This window comes from Grus americana, chromosome 10 (genome assembly GCF_028858705.1).
Source record: "Grus americana isolate bGruAme1 chromosome 10, bGruAme1.mat, whole genome shotgun sequence".
In the NCBI taxonomy this organism is placed as follows: Eukaryota; Metazoa; Chordata; class Aves; order Gruiformes; family Gruidae; genus Grus; species Grus americana.
The window spans coordinates 12,416,937-12,436,967 of record NC_072861.1 but is presented as its reverse complement, the minus strand read 5'-3'; the positions used below and the strand labels follow the sequence as shown (position 1 = coordinate 12,436,967).

At 39.1% G+C, this 20,031-nt stretch overlaps 1 protein-coding gene across 2 annotated transcripts in view; it reads left to right on the top strand.

The window, feature by feature from the left end:
• FBN1 (fibrillin 1) overlaps nucleotides 1-20,031 on the top strand; it is a 153,151-nt gene that overhangs the window by 70,942 nt on the left and 62,178 nt on the right. For both annotated transcript variants that reach the window (XM_054836941.1, XM_054836940.1), the window contains exons 12-19: nucleotides 1,047-1,187; nucleotides 1,997-2,116; nucleotides 5,581-5,706; nucleotides 7,845-7,967; nucleotides 12,819-12,941; nucleotides 13,615-13,767; nucleotides 15,990-16,043; nucleotides 16,946-17,071. In XM_054836941.1, the coding sequence (XP_054692916.1) occupies nucleotides 1,047-1,187; nucleotides 1,997-2,116; nucleotides 5,581-5,706; nucleotides 7,845-7,967; nucleotides 12,819-12,941; nucleotides 13,615-13,767; nucleotides 15,990-16,043; nucleotides 16,946-17,071 (966 nt within the window). The remainder of the gene's footprint in view (nucleotides 1-1,046; nucleotides 1,188-1,996; nucleotides 2,117-5,580; nucleotides 5,707-7,844; nucleotides 7,968-12,818; nucleotides 12,942-13,614; nucleotides 13,768-15,989; nucleotides 16,044-16,945; nucleotides 17,072-20,031) is intronic.

Below are 20,031 nucleotides of genomic sequence, written 5' to 3'. Positions count from 1 at the left end.
ACTGTTGGTACTGAGGCCCATGTATTGTAGTAGTTACTGTTATTTTAAGGCTATTGTGAGCTTTGCTGCATGTCAACATTGAGGAACGTGAATAGCTCTTTGACCAGGTTATGATAGTTACTTACGTTAAAGAGCTTGGCTGGGAGAAAGCAGCTTCTTTCAGGTTGTTTTCCTCACTCTCACTTGGCAAGGTAGGAAATGTACTGATAAAAATCCTAGTCTGCTGCACACTGGGGCTGACCCAAGGCGAAGAAAGAACTTTTTCACTGATACGCGTGGATAGGTTAGGTTTCTCTAGAGCAAGGAGGAAGCCAGAGCAGAATTTACTACATGCCTATATAGTCTGTAGTAGGCATGTGCCACCTGAAATCGTTAGGCATAGCCACATACTCTTTTGCAAGTAAACACAAGCTCGTTTCGCCCATGCTTTGTGCAGATGCAAGCAGGCTCTGCTTGCACTGGCACCAGCTGCAACTATTTAGTCTTGGTTCAGCACCAAGCTGAGCTAATAAGCCTAAGAGGCAAAGTATGTTAACTAAGGCCTGACACTGCACTGACGTAGCTGCAGAGCTTCTGGTCAGCTGGGAGCACGGACAGAGCCAGCTCACATCTGCCTGCCAAAGACCGTACAGGCATACCTTCCAGGGTTATCCCTGCCCTCCTCTCACTCCGTGATCTGTGAAAATGGAGATAAGTGAACCAGTCTGCCTGCTCTCTGCTACTGTAGGCTTCTACTAGAGTCCCTGCAGTGCCACATACCCACTTCACCCCTAGATATGAGCAGACTCTGTCCTCTTTTGTCCTGCAAAAGAGGTAAACAGGATCAGACTTGCCACAATTTAAAAATTAGTGGTTGCTAGCTGTTTTCAGACAAATCTCAAAGCGTCAAAGTGCCATTTTCTCTCTCCCAATGCTGTTTTTACTATGTAATTCACATTATGATGGAAGGTAAATGTTGACTTTTAATAGGAAATGCTGCACCAGTTGCAGATTGTCAAAAATTATTATGATGAACTATTAAAATATGTTTCCAACTCTCATTTCAGTGATCTTGCCGGTGAACTTCACTGACTATTGCCAACTGTTCCGACATCTCTGCCTTAATGGGCGCTGTATTCCTACTCCTGGGAGCTACCGCTGCGAGTGCAACAAAGGATTCCAACTGGATGTTAGAGGGGAATGCATTGGTATGTGGTTTTCTGCTGTAAATCACAGAGGGCAATTTTGTTTTAAAGAAAAAGAAAATTATTTTCCACACAATGTAATAACTCTTGAGTTCTTAAATAAAACAACCCCTCCTCCAGAAAAAAAACCCCACCCGTAAATAGGCTTCCAAGAACTAATTGCTTTCAACTGCAAACTTATTTTTACAGCAGCTTTGCCTTTAACACAGTATTTAACAAATCTTGTAATGTGCTACAAAATTATATAGAAGTAAGGATTTCTTATTTTACTAACCTGTGACTATAATGTGTTTATTAGTGACTGAAAATGACCTTTTTAAAATGCTACCAGCTCTTTGAGTATGCAAATGACCTATTGTTTAAAAAAAAAAAAAAAAGCAGTCATGATCTTGGGTTTAGTAAGATTTACAAGTCTTCTTTCAGCTCATCAGGAGTATCTTGTTGGGCTTTTGAGCCCTTAAATTTTGGAACTCAGCCAAAGCTTGGTGATAGGAGCAAGGATTAGCCGTCTCTTACATGCAAGATTTTGCTTCTGTCAAAATCTCTCTCCATTGGGTCTGGGAATGTGGCGGTGTGGGATGAAGGCCTCTACCTCTCACACATGCAATATCTTGTCTTGCTGAGTACTCCTTTTTCCCAGCTCCTGCTTAGCTTAGAACATGGGATCCTTTTACTGGGAATTCAGTGGTGTCCCCTTTCCTTTCAGATTGAAGCACACTATTTCTCCAACTACAAAACAATAAAATACCCCTACAGACCCGAATACCTTTCAACCACTGTCTTAATAAAAATATATTGTCTACGTTTCACAGATGTTGATGAATGTGAGAAGAATCCGTGCATCAGTGGAGACTGTGTGAACACCCAAGGATCCTACATATGCCAGTGTCGTATAGGATATCAGAGCACACCAACTAGAACAGAGTGTCGAGGTAAATTATGGTTTTGCAGCCATATCTGTACTATTGTATACATACCAGGAGGGAAAATAGTTTTAAAGCAAAATTTAACAGATGTGTTAAATATAAGAGTTTTTTAAAAAAAAATAAATCAGATATGGCCGTAAAAATGATTAACCAGCCTGAGGTGGCTGTTCACAGACTTGAGTTATGAAGAAGGATGTTTTGTCTTGTGCCGAAAGTGTCTTGGGACCATTTGTGGCTTTGAAGTGGAAGAGACATAATTTCTTTTTTTTTTTTTTTTAACTATTGAGACATTTTTTCTTTTGCATCTTGAGGATCTCAAGGACAATTAAACATCCCTTCTTTGGAGCAATCCTTTACCTATAAAAGACTAAGAGAGGTGGGGGGAAAGATAAGTCTTCCAGTGGGTAAATGTAAATATAAATGTACAGTGCCCATGTGTTGTCTGGGCCCACTGTCAGAGAAAGGAATAAACATAAATTACAGCAATGAAAACTTAAATAAGGTATGGAAAAGTAATGAAGCACTTGGAAGGTCTAGGTGGGAAAGCTGTCGAATCCCCATTAGTGGTGTTTTCAAGACCAGGCTCAACAACAGTCCCTGATGGTCTTCACCCTGTCTTCCTATGGGAGTGGGGAACGTGTAGCTCCTGCGTGGTCAGCCCTCTATTAGGTTTCTGTGGTGCCCAGACTGTCCTGGGGTGGGAATTTGACTGTAGAGGTGGATGCAATCCTTTATAGTTAAGTCATAGTGAGAGACTTCTGGCAAGAGAATGACTGACTACTTTGATACTCCATAAGAAATGAAGCATCTGAATGAAACAGGATGTTTCCTCAGAGTCCCAGCTTGTCTTCATATTTTGCTTTCTGCACTAAGAGGAGAGTTCTCATTCTGAAGCAGAGACTTTCTAAAAAGCCAGAAGAAAGCTATCTGTATTAGTGTGTGATTTTTTTTTTTTCCCCCTTCCTTTTGTGAATCAGAAAGGTGTTTGTGGTACAGAAGCTTACTCCAATCCAGGAGGACATGCAGAGCCAGCACCACCACTGCATGTTGCTGGGAATATTTCACCTAGTTGCTGCCAAACAGCCATGTTGCGGAAGCATCTTCATAGTTCAGCTGACTAGTGGTGAAGGAGTGCTGAAGTGGAGTCTCAGCGGTGATGAATTTACTCATGAGTCATTTTTGTCACACGCTTTTAATTTGACTGATTCATTACACAAACACATGGTTGTCAGAAGCCCAGTAGCTTAATGGCATTAAAGTGTGGTCACTTAGCAGTTCCTTTGCAGTCTATGGGAACTGTGCTTGCTCGACAGGCAGTTCAGAAAATGCTACGATGTGCAGAATCTTTGTTTTGTGAAGGAATTTTTAGGACCACTTTAGGGAAAAGAAAAAGGCTAGTGGGGTGCATTTGGCAAATTATGCATGTAGCACTGGTGCCTGCCAAAATCAGCATTTGCTGTAAAATTACTTCGCATGACTACTTTGTATGTTGAGGTTTTATTTTTTTGCATACACAAATGTGTCTGTGCTGATACGCTTTTGCAAATGTATTCCTTACGTCCATTCTTGAAAAATGAAGTCTCCATAATGACCAGATGTTTATGTGGTCCTTGCTCCGAGGTTCTAGGGGAAGGGTTTTTTTCTGCATGATGAGTCTGATAGGTGACTGACTGAACATTGCAGTCTGTATCTCAAGCTACTGATTCAACTGTTATTAGGATCCTATATAATTCTAGTAGGAGTTTGGCTGAATGAATATGTTAATTGGAGACATAGATGAATAAGGTTGTCACATTATGATTAGTAATCAAAACAAAAAATGCTTTTTAATTGCAGAACAAGGGATGTAAAATGAACCTCAAAAAAGAAGTGAAATTGTATGATGGTTAGCTATGAATGTATGAGAATCAAAGCTTGAATAGCTGAGTGCTTACTATAATCTACCTGACATTCCTGAGAGGAGGAGGTCAAACCTTACATGGAAGTGGCAGCAATTATGGACATTTCAGGGATACAGGAGCTTTGATTTTTGCAAGTTTCTCTGAGGGGGGGGGGAAATAATCCACAATGATATTTCATAATTTGAAAATTAGAAATGTAACATAAACTAGTGGTGGGTTTCTGGTCAGCTGTGTGTACATAAAGAACAACGAGATTCTGTGTTAATTTTCTGCACCATGATTTAGATGGCCTCAGATGCGTAAAAGTACTAATCCTAATGAACTCTAAAAATGAAAAGGCCAGAAAAATCTTGAGATGCTGTAGCATTTCTGCCTGTCCTAAGGAAGAAAGCTGGTGGAGTGGCTGAAGCCAGGCTCTGATACAGCCGAGTGCCACAAAAGTGAGGGGAACGGGACTGAGGAGAGAGAAAACTCACTTTTATGCATTGATGATACTTGTTTATCAAATGAGGGGAGGTTTATCAAGCCTGTACGCTTTTGCTGGAAGTCAAGAGGGCTGCATACTGCCACTGCAGTGAGCTGTCACTTGAGCAGCTCTTGCCTTTGCTGGCCTGGTTGCTTGCTTGTAAAACAGTTATTTTCAGGGATTTCTTAGCAGCTTCCCAGCACTACCGTGCTGCTAAGTAGGCAACTATAGGCTCACAATTTCGAGAAGCATCAGTTCCCCCTCAGATAGGTGTCTAGAGAGCAGGGGCATTTGGGAGGACACCCTGTGCTCTGCTTCTTCCTGAAGCACAGCAATGCACTTCTGCAGAGAGAGCCTGGGGAAGGGCACCCCCAGAATATTTGGGAAGATGGCGTGGTTGCACAATAGATGGGTCTGCATGGGCTGGTTGAGATCTCTGTGAGCAGAGTCCCCTGTGTGTAGGAATCTCTGGGAGATGGTCCAGGCCTTGATGGAGAACACTGAGCAATCTGAAAAATGTCTAGACAGTCTGTCTCAGCATCTCCTCTCCCCTCGTTTGGAGGAGAGGGAGAGCTGCCAGCCTCGTGTGATATCACTATTCAGGTCCTCCAAAGCACTTGCCAAGCACCTCCTGCAGAGAGAGGGAAATGAGGAGCTGATGTTTCAAATATAAAATAAGCAGGAGAAATATCTTCTGAGGTGGGAAAGTCTCGAACTTTCCTGTTATCTTACAAAGCAGCAGTAAAAGACAAGCTTCCCTCATCCTTCCTTCAGTAGTTAGCTATTGTTAAACTTCAGTAAAAATATTTTCATGATGAACAACAATGCAAAAATCCCCCATTTAAAGAGTCTGATTCTTGTTTGAGCAAGCTGCAGGGTAATGTTCACTGAAATTCTTTCATAGCAACTTGAAATTTCAAGCTGATGAACATTTTCCATTCCCATAATGTTCAGCTATGGAAATCAAAATAAATAATTTTTCAGGTGAATGTAGTTTCCATGTAGGGTTAAAAACCTAGGGGAAGGAGAAATGGGGAAAATTCCTATTGATTATAAAAAATAAAAACCCTAAAACGCTATTTTTCTTTTTGGTTGGCTTTCAGACATTGACGAATGTTTACAGAATGGTCGTATCTGTAATAATGGACGATGCATAAATACGGATGGCAGTTTTCACTGTGTGTGTAATGCTGGCTTTCAAGTGGCAGCTGATGGGAAAAACTGTGAAGGTAAGACTTTTCTGAAGTTGCTCCGTACCAGTAATTACAGTTGCAAGAGGTTATTCACGTCAATGAAAAAGAAAAGGACCTCTGGTGGGGGGGAAGGGAAGGAGCAAGGAATCAAATTTCTAAATACCTTTTGCTGTATCTGGGAGGGCAAGTAAACTGTCTTTTGCAGCCAGTTCTGGAGCCTTGGCTTGGCAATCCTCAACGGGATGTCTGTCCAGCAGGAGAAATAGCACATACCACTATCGCAAAATGCAGTTTCTTTGATGGGAGTGGTACATTTTTAAACCAGAGCACGAGTCACATGCTGCCTGATTTTACTGTGTGTTTAACAGCATGCTTTATGGGATCTTACTGGGTGACTAGCAATGTGTTTTATGTAGATGCAGTCTGGTCTGACCCGTAAAAACTGTTTTAAGAAAAATTTGTAAACATAATTGATGTGTTCCTACCTCCCAGACCTTTAGCAAAGAGGGGGGAAAAAGAAGAATGTTCTTTATCATGCTTCCCAAGGTCCTTGGGAGAGTTCCCAATGATCTATTCATACGTTAAAGGAATTTCAAGCACTGTTCTTAGAAACATTTTTGGCAGAATATTATCTCAGTGATTCAGCTCAAAGACTTAATGCCAAAATTCCTGGTTGGGATAGATACACAATTTTTTTTTTTAAAATCATAAATTATTTTTGTCTGACTTAGCCTGTAAGTAAAAAGAAAACACACCATGTCTAGAAGTGTAATTTCTGTCCAAGACAGCTGCAATATTAAGGAAAATAGCACGATTCCGAATATATTGTAATGTCATTATGATCCAGTGATTTTATGTGCTAGTAGTGATTCTGTTAATCCTTGGTAGAGACAGACATTTTAAGACTCTGTTTTTCCTGACTCTTTTTTAGATACAGTTTAGCACTATAAGCTGCTTTTAAAATATCTTATTATGGAACTATATTGACTAAATATATTTGGAAATTAACATATTTTGGAAAAAAACTCGATTCTGATTTCTTCCTTTCCCACCAAATACCATGTGCTAATAGTAATAAGAACCAGGACATCGGCAGTCTGGTAAAACATTTTTAATTCCATTGCATGTGTTGCCAGAATGTCTGTTGCATCCACTTATGAAACAGTTTCATCTCTGGCATTGTAATGCATTGAGTTTTGTTCTGAGGAATACATGTGCGCACAGACTAATCAGTGAAGACCAATGGCATTGTGCCATACCTTAATGTAACTGTGTATAGTCCTTTAGATGAAACTGGTAAATAGTGCTGATTTTTTTTGGATGTCGTGTCCAAAGCTGATTTCATTTGCGCCAAGATGAAATAAAGACTAAGGGGATATAAAAGCTTACTCAAATCAAGCACAGAATTCCCTGTTCTTGCCTTTTTTTTTTTTTTGTGTGTGTGTGTGTGTGTGAATAACTGTGCAGAGTTCAGAATAGCAGTGTCTGGGACCTCCAACTTTTCCTATTTGAATCCTTCATGCTATGTCATTAGGTCAGAGGGTGAACAATGCTAATATGAAGCTATGGTTAGTAAGTACCCTCCTATGTGACCTGTCATGCTGAATCCGAGGAGGGGATACGTTTTATTTTAAATGGGAGTTGATGGTGGAAGTGCCCATAGAATGCATGCTTGAGCACAGTGCTGGGAAGTCTCCCACATCATAGATCTTAGACTCATGCAATGGACTTTACAAAAGTTTTCACTCCGAACACAAATGCTCTTTCAGGTGTTCTTAGTAACATAAAATTGTGTTTACCATTCCAAATGGGAGGCTGCTTCTAACTTAGCTTCTGTTTACATCAAGATTGCAAACCCTCTCAATTACATACCTTTCTCACTTTTTTAGGGTTTTTACCAACTAGCAGTTCTGAAGCTGTACAGTTTCTCATCCGTTTTTCATTCTCTTTGCTCTTTTTGGGTGCATATCTTTATATGTTAATGTTTCATTATGAAAAAACGGAGTCATTGCTTTGACACATTCTCTAGGACAGTGCAGTATGTCCCATCGTATGTTTCTGATTATCATATACGTCTGACAACTAATAAATTAAGGTTTATCTTTTGGATATAACTAGTAAGAGTTGTTTTACTTAAATGTTATGAGAATTATGACTATTATGTACATTTTCAGATATGGATGAATGCAGCATAAGGAACATGTGCCTCAACGGGATGTGCATCAATGAAGATGGCAGTTTTAAATGCATTTGTAAACCAGGGTTCCAGTTAGCATCTGATGGACGGTATTGCAGAGGTGAGCATGGGTTCCCAAAGCTTGTGAGTCATATTCCCTTGGTAGCTTCAAGAATGGCCTTATTTTCTTACAGTGATCCTTGAGGACAAGAAATACTGCTCAGAGTTCTTGTCAAATATGCTTTTTTAATCAGCTAGAATGATTTGTCATTGTGCAAGACAGTACTCAGTCTTCTCCACAGTGTTGAGCAACCACCCTAACCAGCCAGTGGGAAATATTCTTTGATCAAGGACTGTGTGATCTGACCTAGTTAAATTCCAGGTCTTTTTGCCTATGAGGTCTTCTGCAGTTTGGCTCCAGTATATCTCACTTTTCATGTTTGGCCTTTTAAAGTTTTCTGCCTTTGGCCACCCAAACATCTAGGCTCATTGCCTTCTTTGGGTTTTTCTCCCATTCCTGTCTGGGTGTTCCTAGTCAATACAGCATCTCTGAGGAGTGCCCAGCACCCCGTGTGAGTGAGATGCAGACATGAGCATCACAGCAAAATTGTCTTTTCCATTTGCTGCACTAGCTCAGCAATACCCCCTGTGGGAGACACTTCAGCATTCTGTTTGCTAGTTATGTCATCAGAGTTTCTGTTCAGTCCTGTCAGGAACTGGAAGTTTTGTGTGTATAAATCTTCATGTTTCAACAAGTTTTATAGACACAAAGCAGAAGTTGAAATGAGGAATAAACAAGTGCTAGGCCAAGTTACTTATGGTTTTTCTTTTGAAAATTTAAAAATCTTAACTCTTGGAATCAAGGCAGAAAATGTGCTCGCTTACACTTTGGCAAATTTAAAAAAAAGTCACACCGGATTACGTAGCAGCATCTTCTTGTGGACCAAAACCAAAAGTAAATTTTGAATAAATAATTTGATTTTGAGAGTTACTGACATGAAAGATGAATTAATTTGGATCCTGTTGCTTCTTGAACACTGTACCAGTCTTAGATCTGAACTATATGCTGTCTAGACTTAAACTTTAGATCCAAAGCAGCCAATAAATCCAGTAAAACATCGGAACTTCTCTTGCATTTGATAACTTTTGCACTAGGTATGCAGGACAGTGCTACCCAGCCTTCAGATGGAGAAATCATGTATTTCTAATGCGAGATGACCTCTTTCTTGCTTTGTAATAGGGTTGTTTTGATTGAGAGAATGAATTGTTCTTTAGTTTATCAAATGAACAAATATGCAGATCCATGTTAGCTTAACAGTTACAGTCTGTGTTGGCTGCAGCCTTCACACACTTAGAACAATCCACTTTATTTCCATTCTTACCTGTTTTCCAAGCGGTAGCTGCATGTTTGTGCTTTGCGAAGGCTTATTTTCCACCTGGTCTGTGTGTGGGATGGCAGCGAGACTTTGTCTCAGACTTTGCAGGGGAGAACTCGATGCCCATCAGGCCTTGGTATATGAGCCAGTCATGTTCCCAAAGACCACTGGCTGCTCTGTGTCATTAACAGGGATGTGACTCACTGATGCACGCTCAGCCCAAATGCTTGTCTTGATTTTTGCCTTGAGCAGCTTTTGGTATTTTTTCTTCTTCTTTTTTTAAATTTTTTTTTGACATTGGTCTGTGCGCTGAAATGCCATCCAAGGAGATGGTATGTAAATTGCTTCAGACTACTTAAAAACCAATGATACTCAACTTCACAGCCTCTGTTACATGCCTTCTGGCTAAACAGGAGTATCGATACAGCCAAAAAGGGGTTTCTGGCCCTAGAGAAATGTTACTTCTGTGCATCAAAGGGAAAATATTTGAAAATTATCCAAAATTGCAGGCAACTCAACTGATTCCTACTGAAAGTTGGAACAGATCTTACAGTAAAATGAAGGATTTCTCCCACTGCTTTTCAACACTTACAGTAAGCCTTGTTCTCTATGAATGAGCATGCAAACGTTCATTACGTGTTAAAATTGCTATTGGGTCAAAATCAAACCAGATTTAGAGACCTTGACACCCAAATTACATTTTTTCCCAACTTCATATTTGTCTCCTTTCTTCCACTTGCCCAAAGTATCATGAAATAATTCCCAGGAATGTAGTGGCTAGAGAGAGCACAACTCTGGTAAATGTCTCTAGTCATGTTAGTAAAAGTTTAAAAGATTGATCTTTAATAATGTCTTTTCCTGTACATTTTAATATTTATTCTTATTGAGCCCTTTCTGTACACACCACATGTACAGAGTAAATAACTTCTGTCCTACAGAACCATTAGCCTTTGAAATGCTCATTGTTCACACTGCATATCTTGAATTTGTTTGTGAAGTGACTGCATTAAGAACTTGCACAAGCTTAAACTCTAAGCTCATGCTTGCACATGCAGTTAGTGCTCGTGAATATTGGGAATGTGTGTATGCACAAACTGACATTTCTGCAGCAAATTGGCTACCCGCCTGAGCAATTTTGATATGGAATTGAACATGTGTGTTTGCCAAACTCTTTAGGGGATCAACAAAGGAATATAAGAATTGCAGTGTGCAACACATTGCTCCTATAAACATTTCACTTGATGCACTCTAAGCTGAATTTTGAACTATTAAGAAGAATTTCTAACCCAAAGTTGGGGATACAGTAGTTGACAGTTGCATAAAATTGGAATTTAAGTATAAGTACAAGGCATATGCTTGGCTGTCTGGTAAAAAATTCTACTCGGGCTTTATGAAGTAACATGCCAAAAAAGAATGTTACACCATAGTCTTGTGTATTCCCTGTAATACAAAACATACTAAACATATTCACCATTAGCTGCTGTCGCTGATGATTGGCTGATGAGTTTTCACAAATACTTACATCAGGCAGGCTGAGGTTTAAAGCATCATTTCTGTTCCATACATTGTTTCATCTTTAGACCAAACAGGAATTTCTCAAATTCAAAGCTATTGCAAGGCAACTGAAAGTGGCTTTTTAGTAGTCTGAGTAAATTTTTCCTGGTTAAAATTAGAGGACTTAGTGTACCCAGCTGGCACTACTAAGCAAGCTAAGCAGAAAAGGCAAAAACTCATTGGACGTGGAGAATGAAGCCATTAGTTGGTTTTCCAGAACCAGGTTGAGGTATTCTGGCAAAAGTTAGAAAAATGAGTATTTTTGAAGTTGTCCAAATGGTGACTTTTACCACAGAAGAGAGCAGAGCCCTGTCAAAGTTAGAAATTTGGACTTTATGCCTGTGTGTGCACTTGATTTACTGGGTGGAATCTCAGCCCTGGTAAAAGCAGAGGTTTCTTACCCCATCTTTACTGGAGCCAGATTTTCAGCTGATCTGTGCAATTCTAAGTGACCCACTTTACCTTTCTATAAAACATCTATAACAGTATTTTCAACACATTTGTAAATCAGTGCAAAAGAAAATGGATTGCACATTTCACCCGTTATTAGCTTACAAAATCTTTTTTAAAAATGAACTACAGGAAAAGGAAAAAAAGTAACTTTGCCTTTCTGTTTCTATAAGTAACCTTAAAAAAGGAAAGTAAATTTTATTTATTTTTTTCTTTCGGAGAACTTGTATCTGTCAAAGGAGTTAAGTGTTGTCTAACAAAATAACTATCTACACTGTTAAATAGTATAGGCACATTTTGAAGTCCCAACTCTGTTTTTACTTATACTGAGTAAGGACTAAATTTAAAGTGGGAAAAATATTTAAGATTTGTCTGAAACAGAACAAAAGATTGCAGGATGAAGTAGAAATGAATTGAGCCCATGTACTTAAATATAACTTCTATTTTAAAATGCAGTTTGAAAAAGGAATCTTGGATCGTACAAGCCATGTTTTATGCCAAACAACACAAACTAAGTAAAACACAGAGGTGTTTCACTCTCAATTTGCCCTTTTAAGGTCAGAAAAAAGGAAATTGTCACACATGCTGTCTCTTGTATATATTATGGAGAGTTGTTATGAAGTGATTATTTTATAAAGGTTATACGTACTTCCAAACAATATTTTAAACACTCCTTTTCTTAATCACTTATAACATAATGGCATGATCTTTGTCTAGAGAATGATCTTACTATTAACAGGATACACGGCCTATACATTTTTTTCACTAATTTGGCATCCCTTTGTGATAGTCCAATATTATAAGACTTCATTCTTGTATTTTATTGCTAAGGGCCTTATTGTTCAATGTACTATTGTTGGACGAAGATGGTAGCTTGTGCTTGGCAATTGCTCGGGGCTCAAATCATTAACAAATTCCTTTCAAGACTGGAGTGCAGTCTGTCCATTGAAAGCTTATAAAACAGGCTGTAATGAGCATCTGATAGGAAAACCCAATTGTCATGCAGATTACCAGTGAGACACTACGTGCAGGCAGGGTCTGACTGTGGACATTCAGATGTGCTTCCAAAAACTGAACCCGCAGCAGGAGGAAGGGAAATTTTTTGGTGGCCCTGTGAAGTCACCTTGTGGGGGGAGTGTAAGATTCAGTTTGCGATCTGGACTTATTTCTTACAGCATGAACTAACTGGTAACACAGAAAGGGAATGCCCTGTTACACACTACAGAAGTCCTTTGTCTTAGCAATTGAAGTTTCCTCCTTCCTCTGATGATGTTTTTGCCTGAATGACCATTAAATCGGAATATGTACCTCTTGGGAACAAGTTAAGAAAATGTAGTCCCTTTTTGCTCTCCAAGGAGAGTGAAATTGTTTTGTTCTGTTTATTTCCCCTGAATTTTGCCTTTTCTTCTTCCATTTCACTGAATGAATTAATCATTCTTCCTAATAAAACCTTTACTTGAACTAGTTTCCATTTACACTTGATATTTTTCTATAGGATACATTGCAAATAAGCTGCACAAATGCAAGTTTCAGCCAGGCATTGAACAGTATGTAATTTAATTTCTAATAAAGCTCATTCTGTTCTCCAACAGACATCGATGAGTGTGAGACAGCTGGAATATGCATGAACGGGCGCTGTGTGAACACTGATGGCTCTTTCAGATGTGAATGCTTCCCTGGCCTTGCAGTAGGACTGGACGGACGTGTGTGTGTCGGTAAGGCAAGCTTAATGTGTGGTGACTCACAATTAACTGATGTTAAGGCATTAATGTTAGACTGATGGACAGATGAAGTTTGAATGTAAAATTCAGTGTGGCCTTAGTGGGCTTAATCCAGGGTGTTGTGCCAGTGGTGGTTTTAGCCTTGATGAATTAGAAACAGCTAACAAGGTTGGGAGGGGAAGAGAAAATCGTTCTTGTTAAAATCAAATCAGTCCTCTAACTCTGAGAATAAACACTACTGAGTTTTTTCAGAAGTTTTGAGATATACTTGGTTCTAGTCTGAGATCCTGCTGCTGGGCCTGTCAAGTTACAAGTGAGTAACGTCCCTGTCACATGGCAGAGACTTTGTCCCTTTTCCCCATGGCTTCTTGCTAGTTCAAGGTTAAATTTTGATTGTTCCCCTACTAGTTCACTAATTCATGTTAAGTCAGTAAGTGCAGTAACTGATTTGTATGTGTGAACTCTTAGGAGCATGAGGAAGAAGAATTTCCTGTCCCGAGTAGAGTGAGGGTATAGGTGGGTGAAAAGCTTAGGGAAATGGTGACAGATGTTTTGTTTTGACAGCTATTTTACAGTGTTTATGACACACGAGCTAGATTTAATACTACTTGTAATTTATGGCAATATAGTTGGCTATGGCAGGATTAAGAGAGATTTCTTTCCTCAGATACACATATGCGAAGCACATGCTATGGTGGCTACAAGAGAGGACAATGCGTGAGACCACTAACTGGTGCAGTAACAAAATCAGAATGCTGTTGTGCCAGCACCGACTACGCCTTTGGGGAGCCTTGTCAGCCCTGCCCAGCGCAAAATTCAGGTACAGCATATTTACTGGTACATATTCTAATCTAAGCTTTATGTTAATAAACTATTTTTAGAAAGGTAAAATACAGTTTTGTATTAACATTGCATCCTAAATCAGGATGGGTTAAATTGTCGTATAACGTGTTACATATTTTGAGCAATCTGCTATTTTGCATGTTGGAAGAGTACAGGAGAGAATTTTTTGAGGCAACAATAAATGCCAATATCTGGTCCAGATTTGTTACATTAAAACAGATTTTCAAACAACAAACAATTTTGATAGATGTGGATAACAAAAAAAATATAATTTTGACCTTAAGTTATTAGTGGAAACATCTTCAGTAATTCATATATTCAAATCCTTATGTACACCTGTCAGTCAGATGTTTGCTGCCTGAAATCTATATCCTTCAAGTGATCTGAAATTGCTTATGCAGTAACTAGTCTTGGGATAGTCAATGCAAAGCCAAACGTCCAGTTAAGTTGGTTGAGCATACCTGAGTCTCTCACCAAAATCCCCAACAAGCAAAGTTGTCCGGAACATAACTTCTCTCTAGCAAGAAAGTAATCCTAATCATTTTCATGGTCAGAATCTCCTTTCAGGAAAGCACTTCTTTCAGGAAACCTGTGTTTACAAAATCCTTGTCGTGAAGCCAGTAAATAGAGACCCTGGTTTCGTGGAGGTGACTGACTGCAAGGAGCTAGTTTGAAGCCCAGCTTTGTTGAGTGATTCTTTTCACTGAGCAAATTTGTTGTGGCACATAAACAAAATATGCCATTCGATACGTAGTTCAAAAGCATCTCATACTAACATGGTTTTGTATGCCAAAATAGTTTTAGATTTATTTTTTAAATCTCAGTTTTACCTGATAGCTTTATGAAAAGCGTTAGGGAGACAAAACCAGTTGGAATGAATTAGGCTGGTTGAGCTGATATGAGGTCTTCAGCAGGAGCTTGGTGACTACCATTTTATAACATGCCATGTTACTTAGAATAGCAAAACACCAAGGAAATGTTACTAGAATAGGAAGGAGCCTTTCTAGCAGCCCCTTGCTGATATCAGTGGGCCCTTCTTATTGTACAGTAGAGTTGAAATCTTCTGTAAATGTTGGACTCCGTAGCATTGACTTCAGTTTTATATTTGAATTACTTTAGCAGAACACTTACGTATATGGGAGCTATTTTTCCTGTGTTATTTTGCCCACCTCTTCAATTGTGAAAAAAATGCCATCTCATGTAGAGTGAAGTGCAGCATTTCTTCGGGCTTTGAGCGGGGGGAAGGAAAGAGAAGACTTCTTAGAGAGGAGCATTGTGTCAGAGAGACTGAAAAAAATTCCTGAAAGGAAAACATTTGTGTCTCTGTTCTCCCCAGAAGTGGTTTGCAGATGTTCCTACCATTCTAGACTAAAAGTTTTGCTGATGCATGTCCAGAGCAGGTCTGCTTTTACATACAGTGGCAGTGATAATTTGATTCAAGCAGGGATACATATTAATCTGCTGGTTATGATAATATTGGGAGATGTGTTGCATGTGATTTTCCTTAAAGAGAAGATAGCTCATGCCATAAATATTTTTAATATTTATTTTACCAATGTAATTATTTGGGCTATTATTAAAGTGCAAATATATTGGAAAATGCTGACCTATATGGCAACAATTAATGCTGATCTGGCTGTCAGTTTATTCTGTTATTATTGTTCTGAACTCAAAAGAACAACTTGAACCCAGCAGTAATTGAGACATTGGAGATACTTTGACACTTTTTTTTTTTTTTTTAAGGATAAGAGATCCTTGATTTGCTACGAACTCCTGAAGACACTCCTGATAAAAGGAGTTAAATATGGGCTAGATTTCTAGGAAAACCTTTTCTGTTTCCTGGTCACTTTGAATGTGCACCTTGAGCAATGGCTTGGACATATGAGTTCTGGAGAATCTTGCTGTGAATATGTTATGGTTCATTTGCGTAGTAGGGCCAGCACGAAGGTTATGTCTATTCCTAAATGCCTCACTTCACCATGTGAAGTTTTTACTCATCCATCTTCATGAGCAGGTGCAGACTCTGAATGTGCTAAAAATGTTTCACAGGTTCAGAACACTGTGGCTATTAATGTTTTTAGAATAATTGAAAGGCATGTCATTTCATTTGAGTAATTAATTGGCATATTGTAAATGATGATGCTGAAAGCAATGAGCTAAGAAAGAATATTCTAGTAAGTATTTTAATATTTTTTCCAGCTGAATATCAGGCGCTGTGCAGCAGTGGAACTGGCATGACTGCAGGAGGAAACGGTAAGATCACCTAATGTAATTCAAACTATAGCAGTTCTGGCTGAAAGCGTTACCTTGATATTCTTGATTTGTTAGATATGCTGGTGGGGAAGATGGCAGGAAAGAATGGGAGGAGGGCTTATTCAAATGGCTATTTGCAACATATTAGGATAATTGAGGATGAAATGAGTGAAGCCCTTTCTGTTTTATGCCATGGAATGTATGTGAGTGCTGTTATAAAATAATGGCAAATTTGTGAGAAGTGTTATTACCTATATGACTTAGAAATTATATCTATAAGCCATATTTGCACATTTCAACTGAAATCATCCTGAAGAGTAAAGCCATGTTGAACACTGAACTTTCTCACATGTTTTCATCTGTCAAAAAGGCCAGGCTGACAGGGTTTGATTAATTACGGAGAAGGAGCAAATAATTACAGTAAAAGCTTTGTAGTCATAGAACCGGGGAACTGCAAACTCTAAGTCAGCTAATACTCAGCTAATTTGCTGGCAATAGAGAGGGAAAAGCATTCAGAGAGGAGGGATGTTCATGCTTTGGAGAGTGATGCTATCTGGAAATGCTATGAATCAGGAGATATGGGGGCTATTAGTACAAGTGCCTTTCTAAATGTAAGACCCCAGTTTAATATCCCAGTTCTTATCTACATTTGCAAGTCTCTTAAATGTTTGTGGGCTAGCGATGGTCCTAAATCAGTGTGAAAGGGATGCTTTTTTCTCTTGAGTGTGAGTATTTAGGTGTGAATTTCCCAATCAGGACTACATGATTATAAATATGGAGCAGCCAATGTTAGTGGTATTGAAAATATATCTTTTTCTAGTTTGGAGAATTAACCCCCCACACACACCCCCATCCCTCAACAACTGACTCTGGGGTTTTTTTGTTTTGTTACCTTTATGTAGATATTAATGAGTGCTTATTGGATACCGATCTCTGTCCAAATGGAAGGTGTGAGAATCTGCATGGAACATACAAGTGTATTTGTAACCCTGGATATGAAGTGGATTCAACTGGGAAAAACTGCATTGGTATGAAATGTCCCATTTTTCATTTTGAAGTTTGATGCCTGTTTTTATCCTTCTTCACCTTTTTTTTCGGTGTTTCATCAGATCCACTAGCTTCTCTTCTGATATTTCTGGATGTTTCTGCTGAATTCTTGTTTTAATTTCAGTGCTTTGCAATGCTCATAAAATCCTCCACTGTGGGGCTGTGAGGGACCATTGCCATCGGTGACTCAAATCACTGGCAACCAGGCAATAAACATCCAGTTCAGTTAAGTCCACTGAACATGCACTCTGCAGTATCAATGTTTCTCCAAATCAAAAGCAGCCATGTTCTGCAATTACAATGCACCACAGGAGGGATCTAGGATGTGTGCTAGGTGCCTCCAAGAGCAGGGGATTTAAGTAAAACTCCCAACTGACTGTAAGATAATAAGCATCCCATATGCTACAGAAGGCTTACATGGTTTCTCCTAACTCTGACTTCAGGGAAGATTTCCTTTCACTTTTCAGATAGGGCTATTGGTTTAACTGTGTTAAGTGTACTGGCCAGACACAGGAAAATTTATTGTCATTGGAAGCACCAGCAGTGTCTGATGGCATGGTGTCTCTAGCTAGGGCTGATTTCCTGTGATATACAAGTGAAAAAAATCTAAAGCCAAATTTTTCATCACAGAAATGGTGAAATAAGTTCTTGCTCCTTAGAGGTGACCAGTGGAAGCACTGTGGTATGGGATAAAAAGAATTCAAATAAGTAGCAGTCCCAGTCTCTTCTCACACTATCTGGGATGTAAAAAAACCTCATCAGATACCTGCAGACTCCTGTTACAAATTTTAATTCTGGCAATTCTCTTGTTCCATTACACAGCCCCATCAAAAGCCCATAACTTAAAACCCTTTAGATTCCTCTCTTCCACTCCTGCATCGGTGCATTGTTCCAGACCTCCTTTGCACAACTGATTAGAAATTTCTTCTGGTTTCCTGTTAAAATTTATTTGTGACCATTTTATTACCAGTTGATGTTGTACTAATATTATCCTTTGACTTAGCACCATGTCAGCACTTATTCCCAAAGTGTTTCTAAAGAATCATCATATCCTTTCTCAAACTCTGTTGGCTAAACTATCCAAATCCACACTTCCAGTCTTTTCATAAAAGCAGAGGCTGCAGCCTTCTCTTGACCATGACTGATCTGACCAGTACATAATGTTCTGACGAGGTCAGACCAGTGCCTCACACAGTGGTGCCAGCAATTCTCCATTGCCCCTAGGAATATCCTGCCTTAACTGATTCTAGAGTGCATTAGTCTTTTCTCAAATACATGTTATACTTTGGGATCAAAGTCGGCCTCTACTTGGGAGTTACATCCAGAGTTTTCTCTTCTTGATAGTCTTCAACTGATGAGTTCTGGTTTATAGCCTGTTATTGTTATCGGTCCATAATTGCAAGACTTTGCAATTTTTGGTGATTATATTTCATCTTATTTCTCTCATTCACATTGTCAAGACTAATTTAGTCTTGCATGATTCTCTGTATTGGTAATAACTAGTGTTGTCCACGGTTTTTGATTTCATTCATTTTTTATGTCTACATTGCAATGAATATCTTATAGGACCAGTCCCAAGACTGATCGCTGAAAGGCATTGCTAATATCCTCTCTCCATCGTGATTACTCCCTTTTTTAATACACCCTACTGTAATCTCTCCTTCAGCCAGCTCTGGAACCACCTTAAAGTTCTTAAATTCCTTCCTGTTATCTCCAGCTTACATATTTTATTTGGTTTCTGTATTCTCTACTTAAGCCTAAATAGCTTAAGTCATCTATGTTATCCCAGTCTAAACTATCCACTATCCTATTTTTAAAAAAATAAGAGTTGATCTATCTTTGATAAAAGTCATGCTGTAATTTATCCCATTTTCCCATTTGCTTATTTGGCTTTAATTATCCATGTCCCATTTCAGTGTCTGCCCGTAGCTTATGGCATCCCTTCTCCCCATCCATCTGTGAGTTTTCCAGCTGCTCCCCAGCCCACCCTGTTGCAGCCCACATCCATGCTCCATCACAGCTGTTTCCCATTCTTCCATAATGTTCCACCTGGCCCTCTCTCAATTTTTCTGAACTCCTGTGAAGCTTCCCACACGGTCTGTTTTATTCTGCAAATCTCCCTGCTTTTCCTAGCACTTTTGCTGTTCCCAGCTGCTGCGCTGACCGTCTGAGTCTTCCCAACTTCTCTCAACACTTTCTGAGGCCTCTCTGACTTAGCCATTTGTTCCTGTCTGCTCTTGGGGTCTCTCCTGGTTTTCACCTGCCATTCATGGCCCATTGCCACCTTCTTGCAGCTTCTCTCTAGTGACCACAGCTCTTCCAAAGATTTCCTAAGGGGTCTTGAAATTTAGCCCTAGCATTTCTATTTAAATTTTTCACCTCTGAAGCAAGTGTAGACTTACATTGGCCTTGTTAACCATAACATTTAAGACAGTTCAGAGTCAGCTTGGAAAAAATGGTGATTTAAAGACTAGGATGACCACCAAACCTTTCCAAACCAATCCTCTCCTCATTTCTTTCATGACTGTGGGGGCTGCTGTGCAGGGAATCAGAGACTGCATAGACCTATTCCACTATAGGCAAGATTCCAAGTTTTATTTTGAACCATGATGTAGCTGTCACATATTATGAATATGTGTAGAAAGGAAGTACGAGGTCTTATAAAAGCAAAGCAACCTGCTAAAGAATGATGCTCAGGAAAAAAATCAACAAAAACGTACAGAGAAGGTTGGGTCGGGGTTTTTTTTTGTTTTCCTTATTTAAAAAACAAAATGTTGATTTTTTCTCTAGGTAATATTTGTGTAGTTTGAATTCATGTAATTATTATTGTTTCCATAATTTTAATGATAGTTTTCATGAAGAAGGAAGGTGCAGTAAGTGGGATCTTTAGTGTTAGTTTATTTGGAATGGTGATTTCCATTTGAAATGATTCCAAGCCTGT